Raw genomic sequence first — 25717 nt, 5'->3', positions numbered from 1 at the left:
CTATGAATACTGTGGGTTTGCTTTGCTCAGCAACTGGAAGACATTACTGCCTACTAACTCAGTTTCAGCTGAGTAATGGAAAACAAAGAAGTGTGTGCCAAAATACTCTATTATATTTTGATTCACTAAATTTGTGTGGAAACAGGATGGAAAGTTATAGTAGAGACTCAAAATGTCTAGGATAAACACAATTGAACAAAGCAATGTATGTTAGATTACTTTTGGGTCCTTGTATTAAATATTCCTTTCCACAAAGAAAATATTCAATGAATACTTGCTTGAAATATATATTTTATGCTACTTGTGTTTCTGTTTTTTTTTGTACTTCTTGTTGCATCAAAGTTGTATTGCCAGCAAGTACAGATGGCATTAGTTTTGTTTAGAAGGTTGCAGATAGCCATGATAAAATACTGGTTAACGACATATTATAAAACAGGTGTAGGTAGGTGTTAATCTGTAGTACTGCCTGACTCATCTCCAAATTTCAGGAAAAAGTATTATGTGTTAATTATCATTGCTAACTTTATTGTTTATAAGTTTATGATTTTAACATTTGGACTATATATATGTCCAAAGATATTTTACATAGACTAAAGCATTTCTTTGGGCCTTCAAGGGAGATGATAACCCTATTTTATAGTTGGATAAACAATCACTTAGATTTAGAATTTAAGACCATATGTTTACAGTTGTTTCGGGATGAGTAGGTGGAAAGTTGCATGGTTTTATATTTTATTTTGTCTTTATAGACATCAAAATTTGGAAAGTTTATACCCCCTATGCAAGTTTCAGAAGATTTTAGCTATGTCCTTTAGTATTTAAAATTTTAGAGTATATTTGATAAAGCTAATTGTATTGTAGGCATGAGGGTACAAAGATAAATAAGATCTATTTGGGGGGGGCTTTAACTCATAGTCTAATAAAATATGCATATAATATATTTACTATGATACATTTTAGAAAAATGAATAGACAAAATAAAGTAGGTGCCAGTGGAGGAGGAAGGCGAGAAAAGAGAAATTTTTTTTCTTACTAGCAACTGTTTGTTAGGAGCTAGAGAACTTTGTGTTAACTATTTCATGTAACTTTATTTGTTGAGACATTTGGAAATTTTCCCAAGGAAATAGCAGAGGCTGGTTCTTAGTATTGAAGGATCAATAGCAGTTTGGGAGAGGAGAAGCAGGGAGAATGAGGATTCTCCAAAGTACCTGAATGTACCAGATATATGATGAAACAAAATGACATTTCTTAATTCGTATTGAATAATTGCTGTGTACTACATACTGTTCCAGACCCTAGATATATAGTTGTGTGATAGAGCTGTAATTTGATAGACTGGTTAATAGAATAGACAGGTAATAGCTAATTGCATGTAGTGTGATAAGTACCGTGCTGGAGGAGGATAGGATGCTCTGTAAACACAGAGAGGGGTACTTAACCAGAACTTTGACAGCACTGCCTGTGTGTGTGATAAAAAATAGAAGGATTTGGGTTATTTAGATAGTAGAATGTAGGCCAGAGGCATGGGCATTGATATATCCATCACTTCCTAGACTCATGACCTTAGGCAAGTTACCTAAATTCTCTAAACCTCATTTGTAACACAGGGATAATAACAATAATAACTTAACATTGATTGAAAACTCATTACGTACTAGGCTTTGTGCTAAGTGCTTAATACAGATTATTTGATTTAGTTTTCATATCAAACCCATGAATAGATTCTATTGTTATCTATACAGTTATATAGCTAGGTAGTGAAGCCATGATGTCAGTCCTGGCTGATCTGAGCTTTAATAGTACTGCGTTTATAGAGTCGTTTTGAAAATTGAATAATATAACAATGATAAATGGTTTGCAATGCACAGCGCATGGATGTTGTCTTCTATTTATTTCTGTTAAAATAACCCTATAGATGATGCAAAACTGAAATTTTTAAAGCAGGAGTGTGTGTAGAGGATGGCAAAACCAAATTCTGACTTAGATAAGAAAAGACTTTATTCAAAAAGACTTGCAATAGAGGGAACACTGATCTAAGAAATCTGCAGACGTCTCAAAATCAAACATAAAGGGCTTTTGCTTTATGGGGAGAGGTAAGAAGGGCTAGTAGGAGCTTTGTTGGAGACACAGGGCATGACATAAGAGGGTAGGGTATGAGGTAGGGTTAAAGCAGGTGGCAAAACCAAGGTACTTCAACAAGAAATGTTTCTTTCTGTGGTTGGCTGATTTCTCAGAAGCTGAGGAGGTGTTCTATACCTCAGTGCTTTAGTGCTTGTTTAAACTTCCAGGCAAGCCAAAGTTTAGAGACCTGTGGGGAGGAGGAGGAGGAGAGAAGCCTGACTAAAGTTCACTTATTCCAAAGCAGAGGGTAAGAAATGAACATTTGTATGTATTTAGTCAGTCTACCTTGTGGTTTAAGAATGACAAAATCTTTCCTTAAACTCCATAAAGGATGGAATGCGAGTCATTGTGCGGTGAAGGATGGTCCAAATAGTTTTCAGAGTGCATTGAACCATCATATTCTTATTGGCCTTGAAGTACTAGCTGTATCTTATGTTGAACATGTTTTCAGATTGACAGTTGTTGGCAGATATTGGAGATCAGGCACATAACAAGAACGATGCCTAGGAATATAACAAAAAGAAAAAATATTAAAGGTTGATTAAGGGAATAAAATCAAGATTTGAAATTTGGAGGGAGCCAGTCAAGATTTTAGGATATTGGGCCCAAAGCACCCTTAGATGGTGCAGTAAGGATGGCCATGGCAATCAGATTGATTTTCCAGTTTGTGGTGTGAATATTTTTGGTGATGGCATAGACAGAGAAGTTTTGGGGAGCAGATGCAGAAAAGTTTCTTCCAGTCATTCCACAAGAGTCCCCTTAGGAAGGCAGAATCCTGTTTAGTGCCAGACAATTTTAAAGGACTGCTCACTGGAGTTCCTGTAGCTTTCCTGTGATGATGATGGTGATTTTGGTAAGATTGCCTACATTCCTCTTTATTTCGGGAAATGCAGCAGGAGTATTTTGGTTTCCTGGCTGCTATGACAAATACCATAAAATGGATTGGCATAACAACATGAATTTATTGGCTTACAGTTTCAGGAGTTAGAAAGCTTGCTTCTTTCCAGAGTCAGTAGATTCCTTGGCTTTCCTATCACATGGCATTGAGATAGGAAATCTATCTCCCTTCTCTCCCAGGTTCTGTTGATTTCAAGCTCCTTCTCTTCCATGTGGCTTTCTCTTGATTAAGCCCCCAGAAATAGGGTTAAGACCCCACCTTATTCATATATGTCACACCTTAAATAAATGTGACATTTTCAAACGATCTTATTTACAATGAGTTCACACTCACAGGAGTGAATGAAGTTTAAGAACATGTTTTTTTATCTGGGGTACATAATTAACAAGGAGTTACATCCCATTTTCTGAGTGGCCTCTGCAATAATAGCTCCAGTCACGAAGGGTGTTCCTATCTGATATGTTAGCTTTCCTCCCAATCTCTTAGCCTCTTGTTTTAAAGAGTTTTGAGAGCTGGTGAGAAAGAAAGATCGTAGCCTCCTCCTGACAATGGGACTTTGTGCTTAATTTTATAGTGTAACATGTTTTTGTAGACCTTTTGGATTGTCTAGTACCTGGAAAACTTACTTCAGAGGTAAATTAGAAGTTAAGGTGAGAAAAGAAGGCAGTCTGGCTAAAGATTTTTTTTTTTTTAAATATAAAAGTAGCTTTAATGAAGATAAGGGACAAAAAAGGCATAAGAATTAAAAAGGATAATTAGCCAAATGTAGAAGAAGGACGTATAATATCAGTAGTAACTTTAAATATATAGGGATTAAACAATCAAGTGAACAAGCAGAGATTGGAGAAATGGATTGAAAAAACAAGACCTAACTATATGCCATCTGCAAGAGACACACCTTAAAGGTAAATATGCAAGCAAGGTGACAAGGAAAGGATGGAAATAATATACCATGTAAGTAGCAAACAAATGGTAACTGAGGAGGCTGTATTAAAATCCAAAAAAGTAGGCTTTTTTTTTATGGATATCACCTTTTTTTTATTAATTAAAAAAATTAACTAACACAACATTTAGAAATCATTCCATTCTACATATGCAATCAGTAATTCTTAATATCATCCCATAGATGTATGATCATCATTTCTTAGTACATATGCATCGATTTAGAAAAAGAAATAGCAAGACAACAGAAAAAGAAATAAAATGATAATATAGAGAAAAAATAAAAATAAAAATAAAAAATACAAAAATATATAAGAAAAAAACCCAAAAAACTATAGCTCAGATGCAGCTTCATTCAGTGTTATAACATAATTACCATACAATTAGGTAGTATTGTGCTGTCCATTTTTTTTTTTTTTTTTTTTTAGAAATCATACCATTCTACATATGCAATCAGTAATTCTTAACATCATCACATAGATGCATGATCATCGTTTCTTAGTACATTTGCATCGGTTTAGAAGAACTAGCAATATAACCGAAAAAGATATAGAATGTTAATATAGAGAAAAAAAATAAAAGTAATAATAGTAAGAACAAAACAAAACAAAACAAAAACCTATACCTCGGATGCAGCTTCATTCAGTGTTTTAACATGATTACTTTACAATTAGGTATTATTGTGCTGTCCATTTTTGAGTTTTTGTATCTAGTCCTATTGCACAGTCTGTATCCCATCAGCTCCAATTACCCATTATCTTACCCTGTTTCTAACTCCTGCTGAACTCTGTTACCAATGACATATTCCAAGTTTATTCTCGAGTGTCGATTCACATCATTGGGACCATACAGTATTTGTCTTTTAGTTTTTGGCTAGACTCACTCAGCATAATGTTCTCTAGGTCCATCCATGTTATTACATGCTTCATAAGTTTATCCTGCCTTAAAGCTGCATAATATTCCATCGTATGTATATACCACAGTTTGTTTAGCCACTCGTCTGTTGATGGACATTTTGGCTGTTTCCATCTCTTTGCAATTGTAAATAACGCTGCTATAAACATTGGTGTGCAAATGTCCGTTTGAGTTTTTGCCCTTAATTCCTTTGAGTACATTCCCAGCAATGGTATTGCTGGGTCGTATGGCAATTCTATATTCAGCTTATTGAGGAACCGCCAAACTGCCTTCCACAGTGGTTGCACCATTTGACATTCCCACCAACAGTGGATAAGTGTGCCTCTTTCACCGCATCCTCTCCAGCACTTGTCATTTTCTGTTTTGTTGATAATGGCCATTCTGGTGGGTGTGAGATGATATCTCATTGTGGTTTTGATTTGCATTTCTCTAATGGCCAGGGACATTGAGCATCTCTTCATGTGCCTTTTGGCCATTTGTATTTCCTCCTCTGAGAGGTGTCTATTCAAGTCTTTTTCCCATTTTGTAATTGGGTTGGCTGTCTTTTTGTTGTTGAGTTGAACAATCTCATTATAAATTCTGGATACTAGACCTTTATCTGATATGTCGTTTCCAAATATTGATTCCCATTGTGTAGGCTGTCTTTCTACTTTCTTGATGAAGTTCTTTGATGCACAAAAGTGTTTAATTTTGAGGAGTTCCCATTTATTTATTTCCTTCTTCAGTGCTCTTGCTTTAGGTTTAAGGTCCATAAAACCGCCTCCAATTGTAAGATTCATAAGATATCTCCCTACCTTTTCCTCTAACTGTTTTATGGTCTTAGACCTAATGTTTAGATCTTTGATCCATTTTGAGTTAACTTTTGTGTAGGGTGTGAGATATGGGTCTTCTTTCATTCTTTTGCATATGGATATCCAGTTCTCTAGGCACCATTTATTGAAGAGACTGTTCTGTCCCAGGTGAGTTGGCTTGACTGCCTTATCAAAGATCAAATGTCCATAGATGAGAGGGTCTATATCTGAGCACTCTATTCGATTCCATTGGTCGATATATCTATCTTTATGCCAATACCATGCTGTTTTGACCACTGTGGCTTCATAATATGCCTTAAAGTCAGGCAGTGCAAGACCTCCAGCTTCGTTTTTTTTCCTCAAGATGTTTTTAGCAATTCGGGGCACCCTGCCCTTCCAGATAAATTTGCTTATTGGTTTTTCTATTTCTGCAAAATAAGTTGTTGGGATTTTGATTGGTATTGCATTGAATCTGTAGATCAATTTAGGTAGGATTGACATCTTAACTATATTTAGTCTTCCAATCCATGAACACGGTATGCCTTCCATCTATTTAGGTCTTCTGTGATTTCTTTTAGCAGTTTTTTGTAGTTTTCTTTATATAGGTTTTTTTGTCTCTTTAGTTAAATTTATTCCTAGGTATTTTATTCTTTTAGTTGCAATTGTAAATGGGATTCGTTTCTTGATTTCCCCCTCCGCTTGTTCACTGCTAGTGTATAGAAATGCTACAGATTTTTGAATGTTGATCTTGTAACCTGCTACTTTGCTGTACTCATTTATTAGCTCTAGTAGTTTTGCTGTGGATTTTTCAGGGTTTTCAACGTATAGTATCATATCATCTGCAAACAGTGATAGTTTTACTTCTTCCTTTCCAATTTTGATGCCTTGTATTTCTTTTTCTTGTCTAATTGCTCTGGCTAGAACCTCCAACACAATGTTGAATAATAGTGGTGATAGTGGACATCCTTGTCTTGTTCCTGATCTTAGGGGGAAAGTTTTCAATTTTTCCCCATTGAGGATGATATTAGCTGTGGGTTTTTCATATATTCCCTCTATCATTTTAAGGAAGTTCCCTTGTATTCCTATCCTTTGAAGTGTTTTCAACAGGAAAGGATGTTGAATCTTGTCAAATGCCTTCTCTGCATCAATTGAGATGATCATGTGATTTTTCTGCTTTGATTTGTTGATATGGTGTATTACATTAATTGATTTTCTTATGTTGAACCATCCTTGCATACCTGGGATGAATCCTACTTGGTCATGATGTATAATTCTTTTAATGTGTTATTGGATACAATTTGCTAGAATTTTATTGAGGATTTTTGCATCTATATTCCTTAGAGAGATTGGCCTGTAGTTTTCTTTTTTTGTAATATCTTTGCCTGGTTTTGGTATGAGGGTGATGTTGGCTTCATAGAATGAATTAGGTAGTTTTCCCTCCGCTTCGATTTTTTTGAAGAGTTTGAGGAGAGTTGGTACTAATTCTTTCTGGAATGTTTGATAGAATTCAGATGTGAAGCTGTCTGGTCCTGGACTTTTCTTTTTAGGAAGCTTTTGAATGACTGATTCAATTTCTTTACTTGTGATTCGTTTGTTGAGGTCATCTCTGTCTTCTTGAGTCAAAGTTGGTTGTTCATGTCTTTCCAGGAACCCGTCCATTTCCTCTAAATTGTTGTATTTATTAGTGTAAAGTTGTTCATAGTATCCTGTTATTACCTCCTTTATTTCTGTGAGGTCAGTAGTTATGTCTCCTCTTCCATTTCTGATCTTATTTATTTGCATCCTCTCTCTTCTTCTTTTTGTCAATCTTGCTAAGGGCCCATCAATCTTATTGATTTTCTCATAGAACCAACTTCTGGCCTTATTGATTTTCTCGATTGTTTTCATGTTTTCAATTTCATTTATTTCTGCTCTAATCTTTGTTATTTCTTTCCTTTTGCTTGCTTTGGGATTAGTTTGCTGTTCTTTCTCCAGTTCTTCCAAATGGATAGTTAATTCCGGAATTTTTGCCTTTTCTTCTTTTCTGAGATAGGCATTTAGGGCAATAAATTTCCCTCTTAGCACTGCCTTTGCTGCGTCCCATAAGTTTTGATATGTTGTGTTTTCATTTTCATTCGCCTCGAGGTATTTGCTAATTTCTCTAGCAATTTCTTCTTTGACCCAGTCGTTGTTTAGGAGTGTGTTGTTGAGCCTCCACGTATTTGTGAATTTTCTGGCACTCCGCCTATTATTGATTTCCAACTTCATTCCTTTATGATCCGAGAAAGTGTTGTGTATGATTTCAATCTTTTTAAATTTGTTAAGACTTGCTTTGTGACCCAGCATATGGTCTGTCTTTGAGAATGATCCATGAGCACTTGAGAAAAAGGTGTATCCTGCTGTTGTGGGATGTAATGTCCTATAAATGTCTGTTAAGTCTAGCTCATTTATGGTAATATTCAGATTCTCTATTTCTTTATTGATCCTCTGTCTAGATGTTCTGTCCATTGATGAGAGTGGTGAATTGAAGTCTCCAACTGTTATGGTATATGAATCTATTTCCCTTTTCAGTGTTTGCAGTGTATTCCTCACGTATTTTGGGGCATTCTGGTTCGGTGCGTAAATATTTATGATTGTTATGTCTTCTTGTTTAATTGTTCCTTTTATTAGTATATAGTGTCCTTCTTTGTCTCTTTTAACTGCTTTACATTTGAAGTCTAATTTGTTGGATATTAGTGTAGCCACTCCTGCTCTTTTCTGGTTGTTATTTGCATGAAATATCTTTTCCCAACCTTTCACTTTCAACCTATGTTTATCTTTGGGTCTAAGATGTGTTTCCTGTAGACAGCATATAGAAGGATCCTGTTTTTTAATCCATTCTGCCAATCTATGACTTTTGATTGGGGAATTCAGTCCATTGACATTTAGTGTTATTACTGTTTGGATAATATTTTCCTCTAACATTTTGCCTTTTGTATTATATATATCATATCTGATTTTCCTTCTTTCTACACTCTTTTCCATATCTCTCTCTTCTGTCTTTTTGTATCTGACTCTAGTGCTCCCTTTAGTATTTCTTGCAGAGCTGGTCTCTTGGTCACAAATTCTCTCAGTGACTTTTTGTCTGAAAATGTTTTAATTTCTCCCTCATTTTTGAAGGATAATTTTGCTGGATATAGGAGTCTTGGTTGGCAGTTTTTCTCTTTTAGTAATTTAAATATATCATCCCACTGTCTTCTAGCTTCCATGGTTTCTGCTGAGAAATCTACACATAGTCTTATTGGGTTTCCCTTGTATGTGATGGATTGTTTTTCTCTTGCTGCTTTCAAGATCCTCTCTTTCTCTTTGACCTCTGACATTCTAACTAGTAAGTGTCTTGGAGAACGCCACATGGGTCTAATCTCTTTGGGGTGCGCTGCACTTCTTGGAGCTGTAATTTTAGGTCTCTCATAAGAGTTGGGAAATTTTCAGTGATAATTTCTTCCATTAGTTTTTCTCCTCCTTTTCCCTTCTCTTCTCCTTCTGGGACACCCACAACACGTATATTTGTGCGGTTCATATTGTCCTTGAGTTTCCTGATACCCTGTTCAAATTTTTCCATTCTTTTCCCGATAGTTTCTGTTTCTTTTTGGAATTCAGATGTTCCATCCTCCAAATCACTAATTCTATCTTCTGTCTCTTTAAATCTATCATTGTAGGTATCCATTGTTTTTTCCATCTTTTCTACTTTATCCTTCACTTCCATAAGTTCTGTGATTTGTTTTTTCAGTTTTTCTATTTCTTCTTTATGTTCAGCCCATGTCCTCTTCATGTCCTCCCTCAATTTATCGATTTCTTTTTGAAGAGGTTTTCCATTTCTGTTCGTATATTCAGCATTAGTTGTCTCAGCTCTTGTATCTCATTTGAACTATTGGTGTGTTCCTTTGACTGGGCCATATTCTCAATCTTCTGAGCGTGGACAGTTATCTTCTGCTGCTGGCGTCTGGGCAATAGTCAGATTTCCCTGGGTGTCGGACCCAACAAGGTTGTAAGATTTTTCTGTGAAATCTCTGGGTTCTGTTTTCCTTATCCTGCCCAGTAGGTGGCGCTCGTGGCACACGTTTGTCTGCGGGTCCCACCAGTAAAAGGTGCTGTGGGTCCTTTAACTTTGGAAAACTCTCGCCGTCCAGGAGGTTCGCTAGCCGAAGCAGCTTGGAAGAGTGCCAGCCGGCCCGGGGTCTGAACGCGGGGAGGGTCGCTGGCCGCCGCAGCCCGGGAAATCGCCCGTCCGAAATTCCTAGTCAGCCTGGGGCACCAAGCGTGGCGGGAGGGCGCCAGCCGCTGCGGCCCGCCTGGGAGAGTGCACGTTCCCGGGGAGTCACGGGTTTGGAAGGGCCCCCCCCGTCGCCGTTCTCCGCGGCCTGGGGATTTCCGATCCAATTCTCTCAGTTGGTCGGGGGGCCGCGCGTGGTGTGGGCGCCAGCCACTGCGGTTTGAGGGGACCGCCTGTCCAATTCTCCCAGCCGGCCCGGGAAGGCAGAAGGGAGTGAATCCGGCCGCTTGCCGCCCCGCCCGGTGAAGCCCGCGCCCCACGGCGATCTCACCAGAGCGGGTTCTCTCAGCCAGCCATCCGTTCCAGGATGGGGTACGCTGTCTTTTTTATCTCTGTCGTGGCTTGGGAGCTGTTCTGTATCGTTTCTACTCCCCTAGTAGTTGTCCTGGAGGAGAAACTAAGATCTGCGCGTCTTACTAAGCCGCCATCTTCTCCAGAAGTCGAAAAAAGTAGGCTTTATAACTCAAAAAAAGTTGTGAAAAACTAAGATGGCCATTACCTGTGATATTCCAGCTTATTAAGTTCAAAGCATTATAAACATACTCAACTGTCCAGGAAAAGGTAGCAGTTGAAAAGTGGCTGCATTTCCCCAGCGACGGGCCCGGATCACAATGGTGCGGCCAACATTCCTGCTGCCGCCTTCTTTGAGGTGGGAGCAGGAACTCCCTGGCTAAAGATTTGATAAAGGATAGTAAGATTAGGTAAATAACAGGATCCAGTCCAACGAGCAGGCATTTATCAGTAGACATGATTACCATAAATAAAATATTTCTCATTAGGGACTGTCTAGGATTTATGGAAATAATAGTAGCACGGATTTGCATTTCATAGTTTGTATGAGTCCTTTATGAAATGAAGGCAGTTCCTTTTGAAGTCTAGAGCAAAAATCAAAAGGGTCCCCAAGTGATAATATAAAGGATGCCCTCAAATCTGAGACTGTCTTAAGAATATGGGGGAAACTAGAGACTTTCAAAGGAAAAGAAGTACATAACCAAAAATTCAAAGTAGGGTTATGAGAATGTGCTGTGAGTTTATGAAGTATTCACTAGATTCTGGGTTCCTTGCAGAGATGGGGAAATTTGATTAGGGTGAGCAGAAAATAAAGTAGGGCTCAATATGAAGGACTGTGGTTGTAATAGAGGGAGCTCTGTGATAGTAAAGGTGGCTCTGGAGGGAATAGAGAAAAAGGATATATCAAAGAGGGAAAATAAAAATTATATGAATAAGAAGTAGGCAAGGTGTCTTGTTTGAACATTTTAGATGGAAGCTTAACACTTCATAATGTCCTCTGTTTGGCCGAGAGTTCTTGGAGAAATTGTCTACATAGTGGTCCCATTTGCTTCTGGGGTTTGTTGCTCCAGAGCTTTTCAGTTTAAGGCTTCCAGTTGAGGTAGACTTCCATTCAAAGTAGCTTTTGTGCCTGTTCAGTTGAGAGGCATGAACCCAAGGTTGGACCTGCTGGAGTTTAGCAGCAATGTTAGTGGTAAGGCGGATGATGTAAGAAACTTCCCTTTGGGGTTCAAAATTAGTGTTTTGGTGATATTGCCTCCAGGGAACTAAGTATCTAATACTGGGGGAAAAGTAACCTCAGTCTGTTATTAATTGTGGATGTAAGGAATAAATCCCCTGCAGTATTTTGGAATGTCTGAATTGACTAGGTGAGAATCTTTGAAAGCCCAGAAAGAATAGACAATTTTCCTGATTAGCTAGTTGGATAGTTTTACGTGGTGGCAGTTGATGTAACTCAGTAGGAGAGAACCAGAGGGCAATTATGGCTGAGGTAAAACCTTAGGCCAGGGGAGATTTTTTCTTTGTCAATTTAGCAAATTTTAACTTTAATAGTACATTAGCTCTATCATTCCAAGTGACTGGGATTAAAAGAACAATGTAATTTTTAGGATATGGAAGAACTAGTTAGAGTTCTTGGATGACTTTACCTGTGAAAAAACCAATGGATTTTCCTATATGAGGAATAGTCATTATAATAAAAGTTTAGCAATAGTAGTGGCAGTGACCCTTTTACAGGAAAAATTTGAAGCCAGCAGGAGATTATGCATATGATAGTAAGCACTTTCTTAATCCTGAGATTTAGGGAGCTGTGTAAAGTCTTATTGCCAATGAAGAAGCGGACCTAAGCATCCATCTGTAAATAAAACTTCATAGATAAGTGACATGGAAATCCTACACTGAAAATCACTGTCCTAGAATATACTGTATTTACATTAAAAAAGTAAAATTGTGACCAAGTTAATGTTTAAAAAGAGATCAAAACCCTTGAAGACCATTACTCAAACTGAAAAGTAGAAATGGACATTTTGCTCCCATTTTAGTCCCCATCCCCTCACCTCTTTTTAAACAAAAAAATATGTAACCTAATATATAATATAAATAAAAAAATAACTGAGCATAAAGGAAGTTAGAGGGCTCTAGAAAAGTTTATGGAACCCTCCATCTGAAGGGGAATAAAAGGTGTCAGAGACTGAAATATACTACTTTGGCCAGTTCATTTATTTGTGAGCAGTGGCTCTGAAATTATATCTGATGAAAAGTGGCCTTAAAAAAAAAGCAGAGAATCCTGACTAAAGTTTGGTTAAGCCAAAGCAGTTAGTATGAAATGAGCTTTGTGAATATTTGATCAAAGGATCATGGTTTGGAGAGAAAAGAGACTATACTCATTTATTTGTTCAGAAAATGCTTGTTTTGTGTCTATTCTGGATCCAGTCTAGGTACTGTGTTAGTAGCAAAGAACACAAAAGTTAATAAAGATATTGCTCACTCCTCACTTTAAGAATAATCTATTCCTAACTTTTTTCCCCTAGTCTAATTTAGACTGTCAAATTGAAGGTGCCTTTAACCAAGGCCTATCTAAGGAAGTTGATGATGACTAAGGAATATAAGAAGAAGGATGTCTTTGGAATAGAAGTAATGAATTTGATTTTTTACACATTGAATTTGAGGTGCCTGTGATAATATATAAATGGAACTATCTTTAGGCAATTAGAACTGGGATTTAAAAGGGTGGTAGATGCTGGAAATATAAATTAGGGCATATTTATCATGTAGATAGGTAGTTTCAGCCATGAGAAAAGATAAGGTTAAAGCCACATTTGGGAGAATCCCTACATTTAATTGGAGAATGGAAGAAGATGACTCAGCTAAAAAAGAAGAGGCAGTTGAAGAAATGGAGAACAAACCAAAAGAATAGATTTAGAGAAATTAAGGGAAAAAATATTTTAAAAAGGAACTGACAATTTATGACAAATGCTATAAAAAGGTCTAAGATTATTACAGATTTAAATGCTTCATTTATGTTTGTGTTTCCAGATTAATTTATAAAATAGGTATTCTCAAATGACTCTTATAGTTATTTATTGGTATATAAAGCATCTTGATTAACATTTCCAAAAGATAAAAATGTAATTTTTCCCTCCTAAAGTATGGAACCTCAAGGTCTTTATGACAATGGAAACCAAAAAATTGATTGGTAAACCGCTTCAACCAGCAAGACCTGTTCGTCATCTGACTTCTCCCCCTGGTGAGTGGTTTAGGTGCAAATCATTAAATATTAATTTGTTAGTTCTAATTAGTATTTAAAAGGCTAAATAATTCATAAAGTAATTATTCGTGGTGATGTTTAAAAAAAAGAAAACTAATGATCTCCTCCATTTGAAGAATTTAAAAGTATTACCAAAGAAACGCCTTCTTAATAGTCTCCTAGTCCATTGTCTAAGAGACTGACAGGAATTAATAGCCCTTGACTGACAGTGAATGTGCATAATTTTTTTCATGTCTCACTTTGATGGTTATCTGGCTTCTGGTCAGAATGATGGCCAGTACAAATACATGCCCTGGTCTCTGCAGAACAACCATGCTAGAGAGAGACTTAGCCTTTGAAAAACATACCTAATGCAATTTTAAAAAATGATTAGCACAAAAGAACACTTAACAGATTCTGTTGTGTTTGTGATATCACATGTTTACTTTGGTAGCAGCGCTGTGCTGGAGCTGGAATATATATTCTATCTTCAGGAATATAAACAGAAATACTAAATTCTAAAGTTAGATGTTTTTCTTTAGCCCTAAAAGCTATTCTTTTGGACATATTCTTTAAGTAATTTGTTCTTACTCCTTAATTGAAATATTAACCTTTTTATTCTAACCGTTTTTTGTTGCCAGATGGCTTCTATGGTCTAACTTTGGTGATATGTATGCATACTCTTAAATTCGTTTTTAGCCTGTGTGTTCATCTGAATTAATAAATGTAATACTGGCTGCTTAAAAAAAGGAAAAAATCTTTTTTTGGGTGCAAAAATAAGCAGAAAAAATAGAAATAGCACTAGTTCCTCAGTTCTCCGTTCTCCCATCCTTTGTTTTTACAAGGAAGATTGTCCCTGGTTTAGTCATAGTTCTTCTGAAGAAGGATGTGACTTAGGACAGACTAGGGAAATTAATGGCTCCTTCTGGACCATAGTTTAGCAACCCTGATCTCATATCCTTTTGGTGCTCTGGAGGATCAGTTGCATAGGATCAAGGCTTAGATTTTATCCTAATAGAAAGGATGTAAAGCTATCTGGCAGCAGCTCCATTCTGTGATCAGCCCTTTTATGATACCCTCCCTACCTTCATCTGTGCAAATCCAGGTTTTCCTTTAGGGCTAATGTGTGAATGGAATGGGCAGGTAGCCCTGATTTCTCGTTTATAAATCCTCTTAAGATCCAGACCGAGAGATGGAGGTTTATAAGGCAGAAAAGTTTAGTAAATCAACATTGATTTTGGACTTTATTGAACTCTTCCCTTCCCCCAATCTAATTCAAGTTCCTGAAGGAATGGTCTGCATTTTCTTCAAGACAGATTGAGTTACTTTTTCTTGTGAAACCTTCTTCATATCCCAAAACCTGCTGTTTTTCCCCTAGTATCTCCTCTATACTACCTCTCATATAATTACTATTTATCAAATTGTATTTTAATCATTGTTTATGAGCTTGCCTTTTAAAACAGACAATGAGCTCTTTATCTGAATTATCTTTTCATGCTTGTATACCCTTCCCCTAATGCAGTAGTTGACAGTTAATAGGGTTAGATAAATGTTTGTTAAATAAATAAACTATCATAAAATATTTAAAAACAGTGCCTGGAATATTCTAGATACTTAAGAGTTACGGTGATGTTTTATAAATATATTGACGTCCTGGATATTTAAAATAGTTTTTCTTTTTTTTTTCTTCTAGGAGCAGTTTTTCCTTTCAACTTTCAAAATGAATATCCATGTAATACTCAGTGCTTACAAAGTGGAGTTAGCAGAGTAAGTTTTAGAAATTATCCATTCATTTACAGAATGGATAATAGCATTCGTTAGTGGCTGTATGTGCTAAGTAATTTATGTGCTTTTTAAAAATTATGAGTTATCTCAAGCATATATTACAGAGAATATAATATGTACCTGTCACCCAGCATTTTCAAATCTAAACATTTTGCCATATTTGTTTTAAAATGTTTAAAATAAAAGCTCTATAGATTTAGTTGATCCCTTATATTGTCTCTTCACCATCCCATTTCATTCCGATCCTTCCCAGGAATAACTATCCTCAATTTATTGTTTCTGTAGCTTTATTAGCACTTTTGCTAAAATAAATAGAAATGTTTTAACTGTTTTACAATTTTACATAAATAATATAACCACATTTCTGCCATTTTTTCACATTAAGGCTTATTTTATAATTTAAATTTAATTTTTGAATAGTTACAAAGTTTAAAATTCAAAATACACAAACAGTATATTGAAAAGTTCCCCTCTGATCTCTTTCCAGTACTCATCTATTTACTCGACCAGAAGTAACCATTGTATTGGTTTCTTATCTAGATAAACTAGATTATGCATGAACAAACATAAATATATTCATAAATAGAAAACAGCACAACCTTAAAATGAATAAAGCAGTTTTATACGTACTGATACAGAAAAATCTTTATATATATGGACAATACTACATTTTTTGTTGGCGAATATTTGTTTCTATTTTATAAAAGATGCTGAAATAGGTGGGCCACGGTGGCTCAGCAGGCAAGGATGCTTGCCTGCCATGCCAGAGGACCCAGGTTCGATCTCCAGTGCCTGCCCACGTTAAAAAAAAAAAAAAAAAAGATGCTGAAATGACCATCTATTTATATATGGTTCCTTTTATATGTATTTGAGAGGTTCTCTGGGGTATAAATCTGAAGTTGAATTGCTGTGTTAAAGGGTACTCGTTATCTTCAGCTTTGTTAGATATTGCCAAATTATTCTCCAAAAAGATGTCTAATTTTTCCACATATTTACTTTGTTATTGTCAGATTTTTTCTTGTCCAGTGGGTAACAAATCATATCTTTTCATTGTTTTTTGATTTTCAAATCTCTGTTACTTGTGAGATAGAGTATCTTTTCTTGTGTTTAGCCATTTGGATTTCCTCTTTTGTGAATTGCAAGTTCATATCCTTTGTCTGTTTTTCTTAGTTATTATTTTCTTCTTAATTTGTGTGACTTTAAAAACATATTTTAGATTCTAGTCATTGTTTTTATATTTACAGAAAATATTTTCTCTCAGTGGGACTCATTTTTGTGGTATATTTTCCAAAATCTTTAAATCTTAATGTTGTCATACTGTCAGTGTTTTTCTTTATGATTTCACATTTTGTCCTTGTTTGAAAGTTCTTCCCTTCCCTAGGATTAAAAGCATATTTTCCTACATATGTTTCCAAAAATTTTATAATTTTGCTTTTATGTTTAGGTCTATATACTACTTGAAATTAATTTTTTATATGGTGTACTGGATTTTTTTAATGTAGAAGACGGTTGTCAAAGATAACTGATTTATAATGCCATTCTTATTATATAATAAGTTTTCATATAACAGGGTTTGTTTCTGGGTTCTTTATTCTGTTCCTCTGATGTATAAAAGTTACCTTTTTAGCATTACAATTAGCACATTGTGATGGCACCTCACATACAATGAAAAATTTTTACTCTAGCTTTGCTTTTTTTTAAAGTAATTTTATTGCATGATAATTTACGTGCAATGAAATGAACCCATTTGTTCTTTGAGTTTTGACAAATATAAATTCCTATAGCCAGCCCCCAAGCAAGAGAGAGAGAATATTCCATCTTCCCAAGGAATGCTCCTGTGACCCTTTGAAGTTATTTACAATCCCTACACTCACCAGCCTCTCACCCACTATCCTCATTCCAGGCAACCACTGATCTGCATCCTTTAAGTATAGATGAGCTTTAGCTGTTCAAGGATTTTATTTAAATGAAGTTGTGTAATATATGTCCTTTATTGTTGGGTTCTTTTGCTGAGCATAATGTTTTTGAGAGTCTTCCATGTTGTATATAAAGTAGTTGCTTTTTTATGTGGAATTGAAACACAGGCCTTGTTTTATTCCACTTTGCAGGTAGTACATGTTAGGTTTTCTTTTTTTTTAATAAATGGAAAATTTGTGGTAACCCTGTGCTGTGCAAACCTGTTGGTGCCATTTTTTCCAACAGTGTGTGCTCACTTTGTTTTTCTGTGTCACATTTTGGTAACTCTCACAGTATTTCACATTTTTTCATTATTTTATGGTGTCCTGTGATCAGTGATCTTTGATGCTGCTATTGTAATTTTTTTGGAGTGCCACAAGCTATGCCCATATAAGATGGTGAACTTAATAAATAAATGTATGTGTTCTGATTGCTCCTGGAGATTTGAACTGGCCATTCCTTCGTCTTTCCCTCTTTTCAGGACTGCCTATTCCCTGAGACACAACAATATTTAAATTTAGCTAGGTAATAATAGCCTTACAATGGCCCCTAAGTAATCAAGTGAAAGGAAGGATTGCACATCTTTCATTTAAAATCAAAATCTAAAAATGATTAAGTCATGAGGAAGGCATGTCAAAAGCTGAGATAGACCTAAAGCTAGACCTCTTTTGCTAAACAGTTAGCCAAGTTATGAATGCAAAGGAAAAGTTCTTGAAGGAAATTAAAAATGCTACTCCAGTAAACACATGAATGATAAGAAAGCAAAATAGTTGTACTGCTGATATGGAGAAAATTTTAGTGATCTAGATAGAGGATCAAACCTGCCACAACATTCCCTTAAGCCAAAGCCTGATGAAGAGCAAGGCCTAAATTTCTTCAATTCTGTGAAGGCTGAGAGAGGTAAAGAATCTGCAGAAGAAAAATGTAACTAACAGAGGATAGTTCATGAGGTTTAAGAAGCCATCTTCAAAGCATAGAAGTTCAAGGTGAAGCAGCAAGGGACGATGTAGAAGCTACAGCAAGTTATCCAGAAGATCTGGCTAAGATAATTGATGAAAGTATCTATACTAACGACAGATTTTCAATGTAGATGAAGCAATCTTCTACTGGGAGAAGATTTCATCTAGGACTTTAATTACTAGAGAGGAGAAGTTAATGCCTGGCTTCAAAGTTCAAGGGATAGGGAGAAGATGGCGGCTTAGTAAGACGCGCGGATCTTAGTTTCTCCTCCAGGACAGCTACTAGGGGAGTAGAAACGATACAGAACAGCTCCCAAGCCACGACAGAGATAAAAAAGACAGCGTACCCCATCCTGGAACGGATGGCTGGCTGAGAGAACCCGCTCTGGTGAGATCGCCGTGGGGCGCGGGCTTCACCGGGCGGGGCGGCAAGCGGCCGGATTCACTCCCTTCTGCCTTCCCGGGCCGGCTGGGAGAATTGGACAGGCGGTCCCCTCAAACCGCAGTGGCTGGCGCCCACACCACGCGCGGCCCCCCGACCAACTGAGAGAATTGGATCGGAAATCCCCAGGCCGCGGAGAACGGCGACGGGGGGGGCCCTTCCAAACCCGTGACTCCCCGGGAACGTGCACTCTCCCAGGCGGGCCGCAGCGGCTGGCGCCCTCCCGCCACGCTTGGTGCCCCAGGCTGACTAGGAATTTCGGACGGGCGATTTCCCGGGCTGCGGCGGCCAGCGACCCTCCCCGCGTTCAGACCCCGGGCCGGCTGGCACTCTTCCAAGCTGCTTCGGCTAGCGAACCTCCTGGACGGCGAGAGTTTTCCAAAGTTAAAGGACCCACAGCACCTTTTACTGGTGGGACCCGCAGACAAACGTGTGCCACGAGCGCCACCTACTGGGCAGGATAAGGAAAACAGAACCCAGAGATTTCACAGAAAAATCTTACAACCTTGTTGGGTCCGACACCCAGGGAAATCTGACTATTGCCCAGACGCCAGCAGCAGAAGATAACTGTCCACGCTCAGAAGATTGAGAATATGGCCCAGTCAAAGGAACACACCAATAGTTCAAATGAGATACAAGAGCTGAGACAACTAATGCTGAATATACGAACAGAAATGGAAAACCTCTTCAAAAAGAAATCGATAAATTGAGGGAGGACATGAAGAGGACATGGGCTGAACATAAAGAAGAAATAGAAAAACTGAAAAAACAAATCACAGAACTTATGGAAGTGAAGGATAAAGTAGAAAAGATGGAAAAAACAATGGATACCTACAATGATAGATTTAAAGAGACAGAAGATAGAATTAGTGATTTGGAGGATGGAACATCTGAATTCCAAAAAGAAACAGAAACTATCGGGAAAAGAATGGAAAAATTTGAACAGGGTATCAGGAAACTCAAGGACAATATGAACCGCACAAATATACGTGTTGTGGGTGTCCCAGAAGGAGAAGAGAAGGGAAAAGGAGGAGAAAAACTAATGGAAGAAATTATCACTGAAAATTTCCCAACTCTTATGAGAGACCTAAAATTACAGCTCCAAGAAGTGCAGCGCACCCCAAAGAGATTAGACCCATGTGGCGTTCTCCAAGACACTTACTAGTTAGAATGTCAGAGGTCAAAGAGAAAGAGAGGATCTTGAAAGCAGCAAGAGAAAAACAATCCATCACATACAAGGGAAACCCAATAAGACTATGTGTAGATTTCTCAGCAGAAACCATGGAAGCTAGAAGACAGTGGGATGATATATTTAAATTACTAAAAGAGAAAAACTGCCAACCAAGACTCCTATATCCAGCAAAATTATCCTTCAAAAATGAGGGAGAAATTAAAACATTTTCAGACAAAAAGTCACTGAGAGAATTTGTGACCAAGAGACCAGCTCTGCAAGAAATACTAAAGGGAGCACTAGAGTCAGATACAAAAAGACAGAAGAGAGAGATATGGAGAAGAGTGTAGAAAGAAGGAAAATCAGATATGATATATATAATACAAAAGGCAAAATGTTAGAGGAAAATATTATCCAAACAGTAATAACACTAAATGTCAATGGACTGAATTCCCCAATCAAAAGTCATAGATTGGCAGAATGGATTAAAAAACAGGATCCTTCTATATGCTGTCTACAGGAAACACATCTTAGACCCAAAGATAAACATAGGTTGAAAGTGAAAGGTTGGGAAAAGATATTTCATGCAAATAACAACCAGAAAAGAGCAGGAGTGGCTACACTAATATCCAACAAATTAGACTTCAAATGTAAAGCAGTTAAAAGAGACAAAGAAGGACACTATATACTAATAAAAGGAACAATTAAACAAGAAGACATAACAATCATAAATATTTACGCACCGAACCAGAATGCCCCAAAATACGTGAGGAATACACTGCAAACACTGAAAAGGGAAATAGATTCATATACCATAACAGTTGGAGACTTCAATTCACCACTCTCATCAATGGACAGAACATCTAGACAGAGGATCAATAAAGAAATAGAGAATCTGAATATTACCATAAATGAGCTAGACTTAACAGACATTTATAGGACATTACATCCCACAACAGCAGGATACACCTTTTTCTCAAGTGCTCATGGATCATTCTCAAAGACAGACCATATGCTGGGTCACAAAGCAAGTCTTAACAAATTTAAAAAGATTGAAATCATACACAACACTTTCTCGGATCATAAAGGAATGAAGTTGGAAATCAATAATAGGCGGAGTGCCAGAAAATTCACAAATACGTGGAGGCTCAACAACACACTCCTAAACAACGACTGGGTCAAAGAAGAAATTGCTAGAGAAATTAGCAAATACCTCGAGGCGAATGAAAATGAAAACACAACATATCAAAACTTATGGGACGCAGCAAAGGCAGTGCTAAGAGGGAAATTTATTGCCCTAAATGCCTATATCAGAAAAGAAGAAAAGGCAAAAATTCCGGAATTAACTATCCATTTGGAAGAACTGGAGAAAGAACAGCAAACTAATCCCAAAGCAAGCAAAAGGAAAGAAATAACAAAGATTAGAGCAGAAATAAATGAAATTGAAAACATGAAAACAATCGAGAAAATCAATAAGGCCAGAAGTTGGTTCTATGAGAAAATCAATAAGATTGATGGGCCCTTAGCAAGATTGACAAAAAGAAGAAGAGAGAGGATGCAAATAAATAAGATCAGAAATGGAAGAGGAGACATAACTACTGACCTCACAGAAATAAAGGAGGTAATAACAGGATACTATGAACAACTTTACACTAATAAATACAACAATTTAGAGGAAATGGACGGGTTCCTGGAAAGACATGAACAACCAACTTTGACTCAAGAAGACAGAGATGACCTCAACAAACGAATCACAAGTAAAGAAATTGAATCAGTCATTCAAAAGCTTCCTAAAAAGAAAAGTCCAGGACCAGACAGCTTCACATCTGAATTCTATCAAACATTCCAGAAAGAATTAGTACCAACTCTCCTCAAACTCTTCAAAAAAATCGAAGCGGAGGGAAAACTACCTAATTCATTCTATGAAGCCAACATCACCCTCATACCAAAACCAGGCAAAGATATTACAAAAAAAGAAAACTACAGGCCAATCTCTCTAAGGAATATAGATGCAAAAATCCTCAATAAAATTCTAGCAAATTGTATCCAATAACACATTAAAAGAATTATACATCATGACCAAGTAGGATTCATCCCAGGTATGCAAGGATGGTTCAACATAAGAAAATCAATTAATGTAATACACCATATCAACAAATCAAAGCAGAAAAATCACATGATCATCTCAATTGATGCAGAGAAGGCATTTGACAAGATTCAACATCCTTTCCTGTTGAAAACACTTCAAAGGATAGGAATACAAGGGAACTTCCTTAAAATGATAGAGGGAATATATGAAAAACCCACAGCTAATATCATCCTCAATGGGGAAAAATTGAAAACTTTCCCCCTAAGATCAGGAACAAGACAAGGATGTCCACTATCACCACTATTATTCAACATTGTGTTGGAGGTTCTAGCCAGAGCAATTAGACAAGAAAAAGAAATACAAGGCATCAAAATTGGAAAGGAAGAAGTAAAACTATCACTGTTTGCAGATGATATGATACTATACGTTGAAAACCCTGAAAAATCCACAGCAAAACTACTAGAGCTAATAAATGAGTACAGCAAAGTAGCAGGTTACAAGATCAACATTCAAAAATCTGTAGCATTTCTATACACTAGCAGTGAACAAGCGGAGGGGGAAATCAAGAAACGAATCCCATTTACAATTGCAACTAAAAGAATAAAATACCTAGGAATAAATTTAACTAAAGAGACAAAAAAACCTATATAAAGAAAACTACAAAAAACTGCTAAAAGAAATCACAGAAGACCTAAATAGATGGAAGGCATACCGTGTTCATGGATTGGAAGACTAAATATAGTTAAGATGTCAATCCTACCTAAATTGATCTACAGATTCAATGCAATACCAATCAAAATCCCAACAACTTATTTTGCAGAAATAGAAAAACCAATAAGCAAATTTATCTGGAAGGGCAGGGTGCCCCGAATTGCTAAAAACATCTTGAGGAAAAAAAAACGAAGCTGGAGGTCTTGCACTGCCTGACTTTAAGGCATATTATGAAGCCACAGTGGTCAAAACAGCATGGTATTGGCATAAAGATAGATATATCGACCAATGGAATCGAATAGAGTGCTCAGATATAGACCCTCTCATCTATGGACATTTGATCTTTGATAAGGCAGTCAAGCCAACTCACCTGGGACAGAACAGTCTCTTCAATAAATGGTGCCTAGAGAACTGGATATCCATATGCAAAAGAATGAAAGAAGACCCATATCTCACACCCTACACAAAAGTTAACTCAAAATGGATCAAAGATCTAAACATTAGGTCTAAGACCATAAAACAGTTAGAGGAAAAGGTAGGGAGATATCTTATGAATCTTACAATTGGAGGCGGTTTTATGGACCTTAAACCTAAAGCAAGAGCACTGAAGAAGGAAATAAATAAATGGGAACTCCTCAAAATTAAACACTTTTGTGCATCAAAGAACTTCATCAAGAAAGTAGAAAGACAGCCTACACAATGGGAATCAATATTTGGAAACGACATATCAGATAAAGGTCTAGTATCCAGAATTTATAATGAGATTGTTCAACTCAACAACAAAAAGACAGCCAACCCAATTACAAAATGGGAAAAAGACTTGAATAGACACCTCTCAGAGGAGGAAATACAAATGGCCAAAAGGCACATGAAGAGATGCTCAATGTCCCTGGCCATTAGAGAAATGCAAATCAAAACCACAATGAGATATCATCTCACACCCACCAGAATGGTCATTATCAACAAAACAGAAAATGACAAGTGCTGGAGAGGATGCGGTGAAAGAGGCACACTTATCCACTGTTGGTGGGAATGTCAAATGGTGCAACCACTGTGGAAGGCAGTTTGGCGGTTCCTCAATAAGCTGAATATAGAATTGCCATACGACCCAGCAATACCATTGCTGGGAATGTACTCAAAGGAATTAAGGGCAAAAACTCAAACGGACATTTGCACACCAATGTTTATAGCAGCGTTATTTACAATTGCAAAGAGATGGAAACAGCCAAAATGTCCATCAACAGACGAGTGGCTAAACAAACTGTGGTATATACATACGATGGAATATTATGCAGCTTTAAGGCAGGATAAACTTATGAAGCATGTAATAACATGGATGGACCTAGAGAACATTATGCTGAGTGAGTCTAGCCAAAAACTAAAAGACAAATACTGTATGGTCCCAATGATGTGAATCGACACTCGAGAATAAACTTGGAATATGTCATTGGTAACAGAGTTCAGCAGGAGTTAGAAACAGGGTAAGATAATGGGTAATTGGAGCTGATGGGATACAGACTGTGCAATAGGACTAGATACAAAAACTCAAAAATGGACAGCACAATAATACCTAATTGTAAAGTAATCATGTTAAAACACTGAATGAAGCTGCATCCGAGGTATAGGTTTTTGTTTTGTTTTGTTTTGTTCTTACTATTATTACTTTTATTTTTTTTCTCTATATTAACATTCTATATCTTTTTCGGTTATATTGCTAGTTCTTCTAAACCGATGCAAATGTACTAAGAAACGATGATCATGCATCTATGTGATGATGTTAAGAATTACTGATTGCATATGTAGAATGGTATGATTTCTAAAAAAAAAAAAAAAAAAAGACAGCACCAATACTACCTAATTGTAATGTAATTATGTTAAAACACTGAATGAAGCTGCATCTGAGCTATAGTTTTTTGTTTTTTTTCTTATATTTTTTTGTATTTTTTATTTTTATTTTTATTTTTTCTCTATATTATCATTTTATTTCTTTTTCTGTTGTCTTGCTATTTCTTTTTCTAAATTGATGCATATGTACTAAGAAATGATGATCATACATCTATGGGATGATATTAAGAATTACTGATTGCATATGTAGAATGGAATGATTTCTAAATGTTGTGTAGTTAATTTTTTTTAATTAATAAAAAAAAAAGTTCAAGGAATAGGTTGGCTCCCTTGTTAGGGGCTAATGCAGCTGATGACTTTATGTAAAAGCCAATGCTTTTTTTGACCTTTCTGTAAAATCCTAGAGCCCTTAAGAATTATGCTAAATACTTTACCTATGCTCTATAAATGGAACAAAAAAGCCTGTATGACAACACATCTATTTACAGCATGGTTTACTGAATATTTGAAGACCAACGTTGAGGCCTACTGCTTAGAAAAAAAAATATTCCTTTCAAAATATTATTGCTCATTGACAATCATCTGGTTTCTTAAGAGCTCTGATGAACATGTACCACGAGATTAATGCAACATCCATGCTGTAGCCAATGATCAAGGAGTCATTTCAACTTCCAAGTCTTATTATTTAAGGAATACATTTCATAAGGCTATATCTGCCATAGATAATGATTCCTCTGATGGATATGGGCAAAGTAATTTGAAAACTTTACGTTAAGGAGGCACCATTCTAGATACCATTAAAAACATTCGTGATTCATGGGAAGAGATTAAAATATTAACAGGAGTTTGGAAGAAGTTGATTCTGACCCTCATGAATGACTTGGAGGGTTCAAGATTTCAGTGGAGGAAGTAACTGCGGATGTGGTGGAAATTGTAGGAGAACTTGAATTATAAGTGAAGCCTGAAGATGTGACTGAATTGCTGCAATTTCATGACTAAATGTGAATGGATGAGGAGTTGGATGAATAAAAAAAGTGGTAGCTTGAGATGGAATCTAGTCCTGGTGAAGCTGTTGTGAACATTGTTGAAATGACAACAAAAGATTTATAATATTACAAAAACTTAGTTGAGAAAGCAGTGGTAGGATTTGAGAGGATTGCCTCCAATTTTGAAAGAAGTTCTGTGGTTAAAATTCTATCAAATGGCTTTGTATTGCATGCTTTAGGGAAATCTTTCATGAAAGGAAGAGTCAGTCGATGTGACAAA

At 36.6% G+C, this 25717-nt stretch overlaps 1 protein-coding gene across 1 annotated transcript in view; it reads left to right on the top strand.

Annotated features, from left to right (window-relative positions):
• The window catches only part of C6H8orf88 (chromosome 6 C8orf88 homolog), an 80202-nt gene that overhangs the window by 2537 nt on the left and 51948 nt on the right, over positions 1-25717 (top strand). Inside the window, 2 exon segments of the mRNA XM_077167171.1 lie at positions 13395-13493; positions 15187-15260. Coding sequence (XP_077023286.1) covers positions 13415-13493; positions 15187-15260 — 153 coding nt within the window. The 5' untranslated portion in view covers positions 13395-13414.

This window comes from Tamandua tetradactyla, chromosome 6, assembly GCF_023851605.1.
Source record: "Tamandua tetradactyla isolate mTamTet1 chromosome 6, mTamTet1.pri, whole genome shotgun sequence".
NCBI lineage: Eukaryota > Metazoa > Chordata > Mammalia > Pilosa > Myrmecophagidae > Tamandua > Tamandua tetradactyla.
This window is presented reverse-complemented; position numbering and strand designations above follow the sequence as displayed.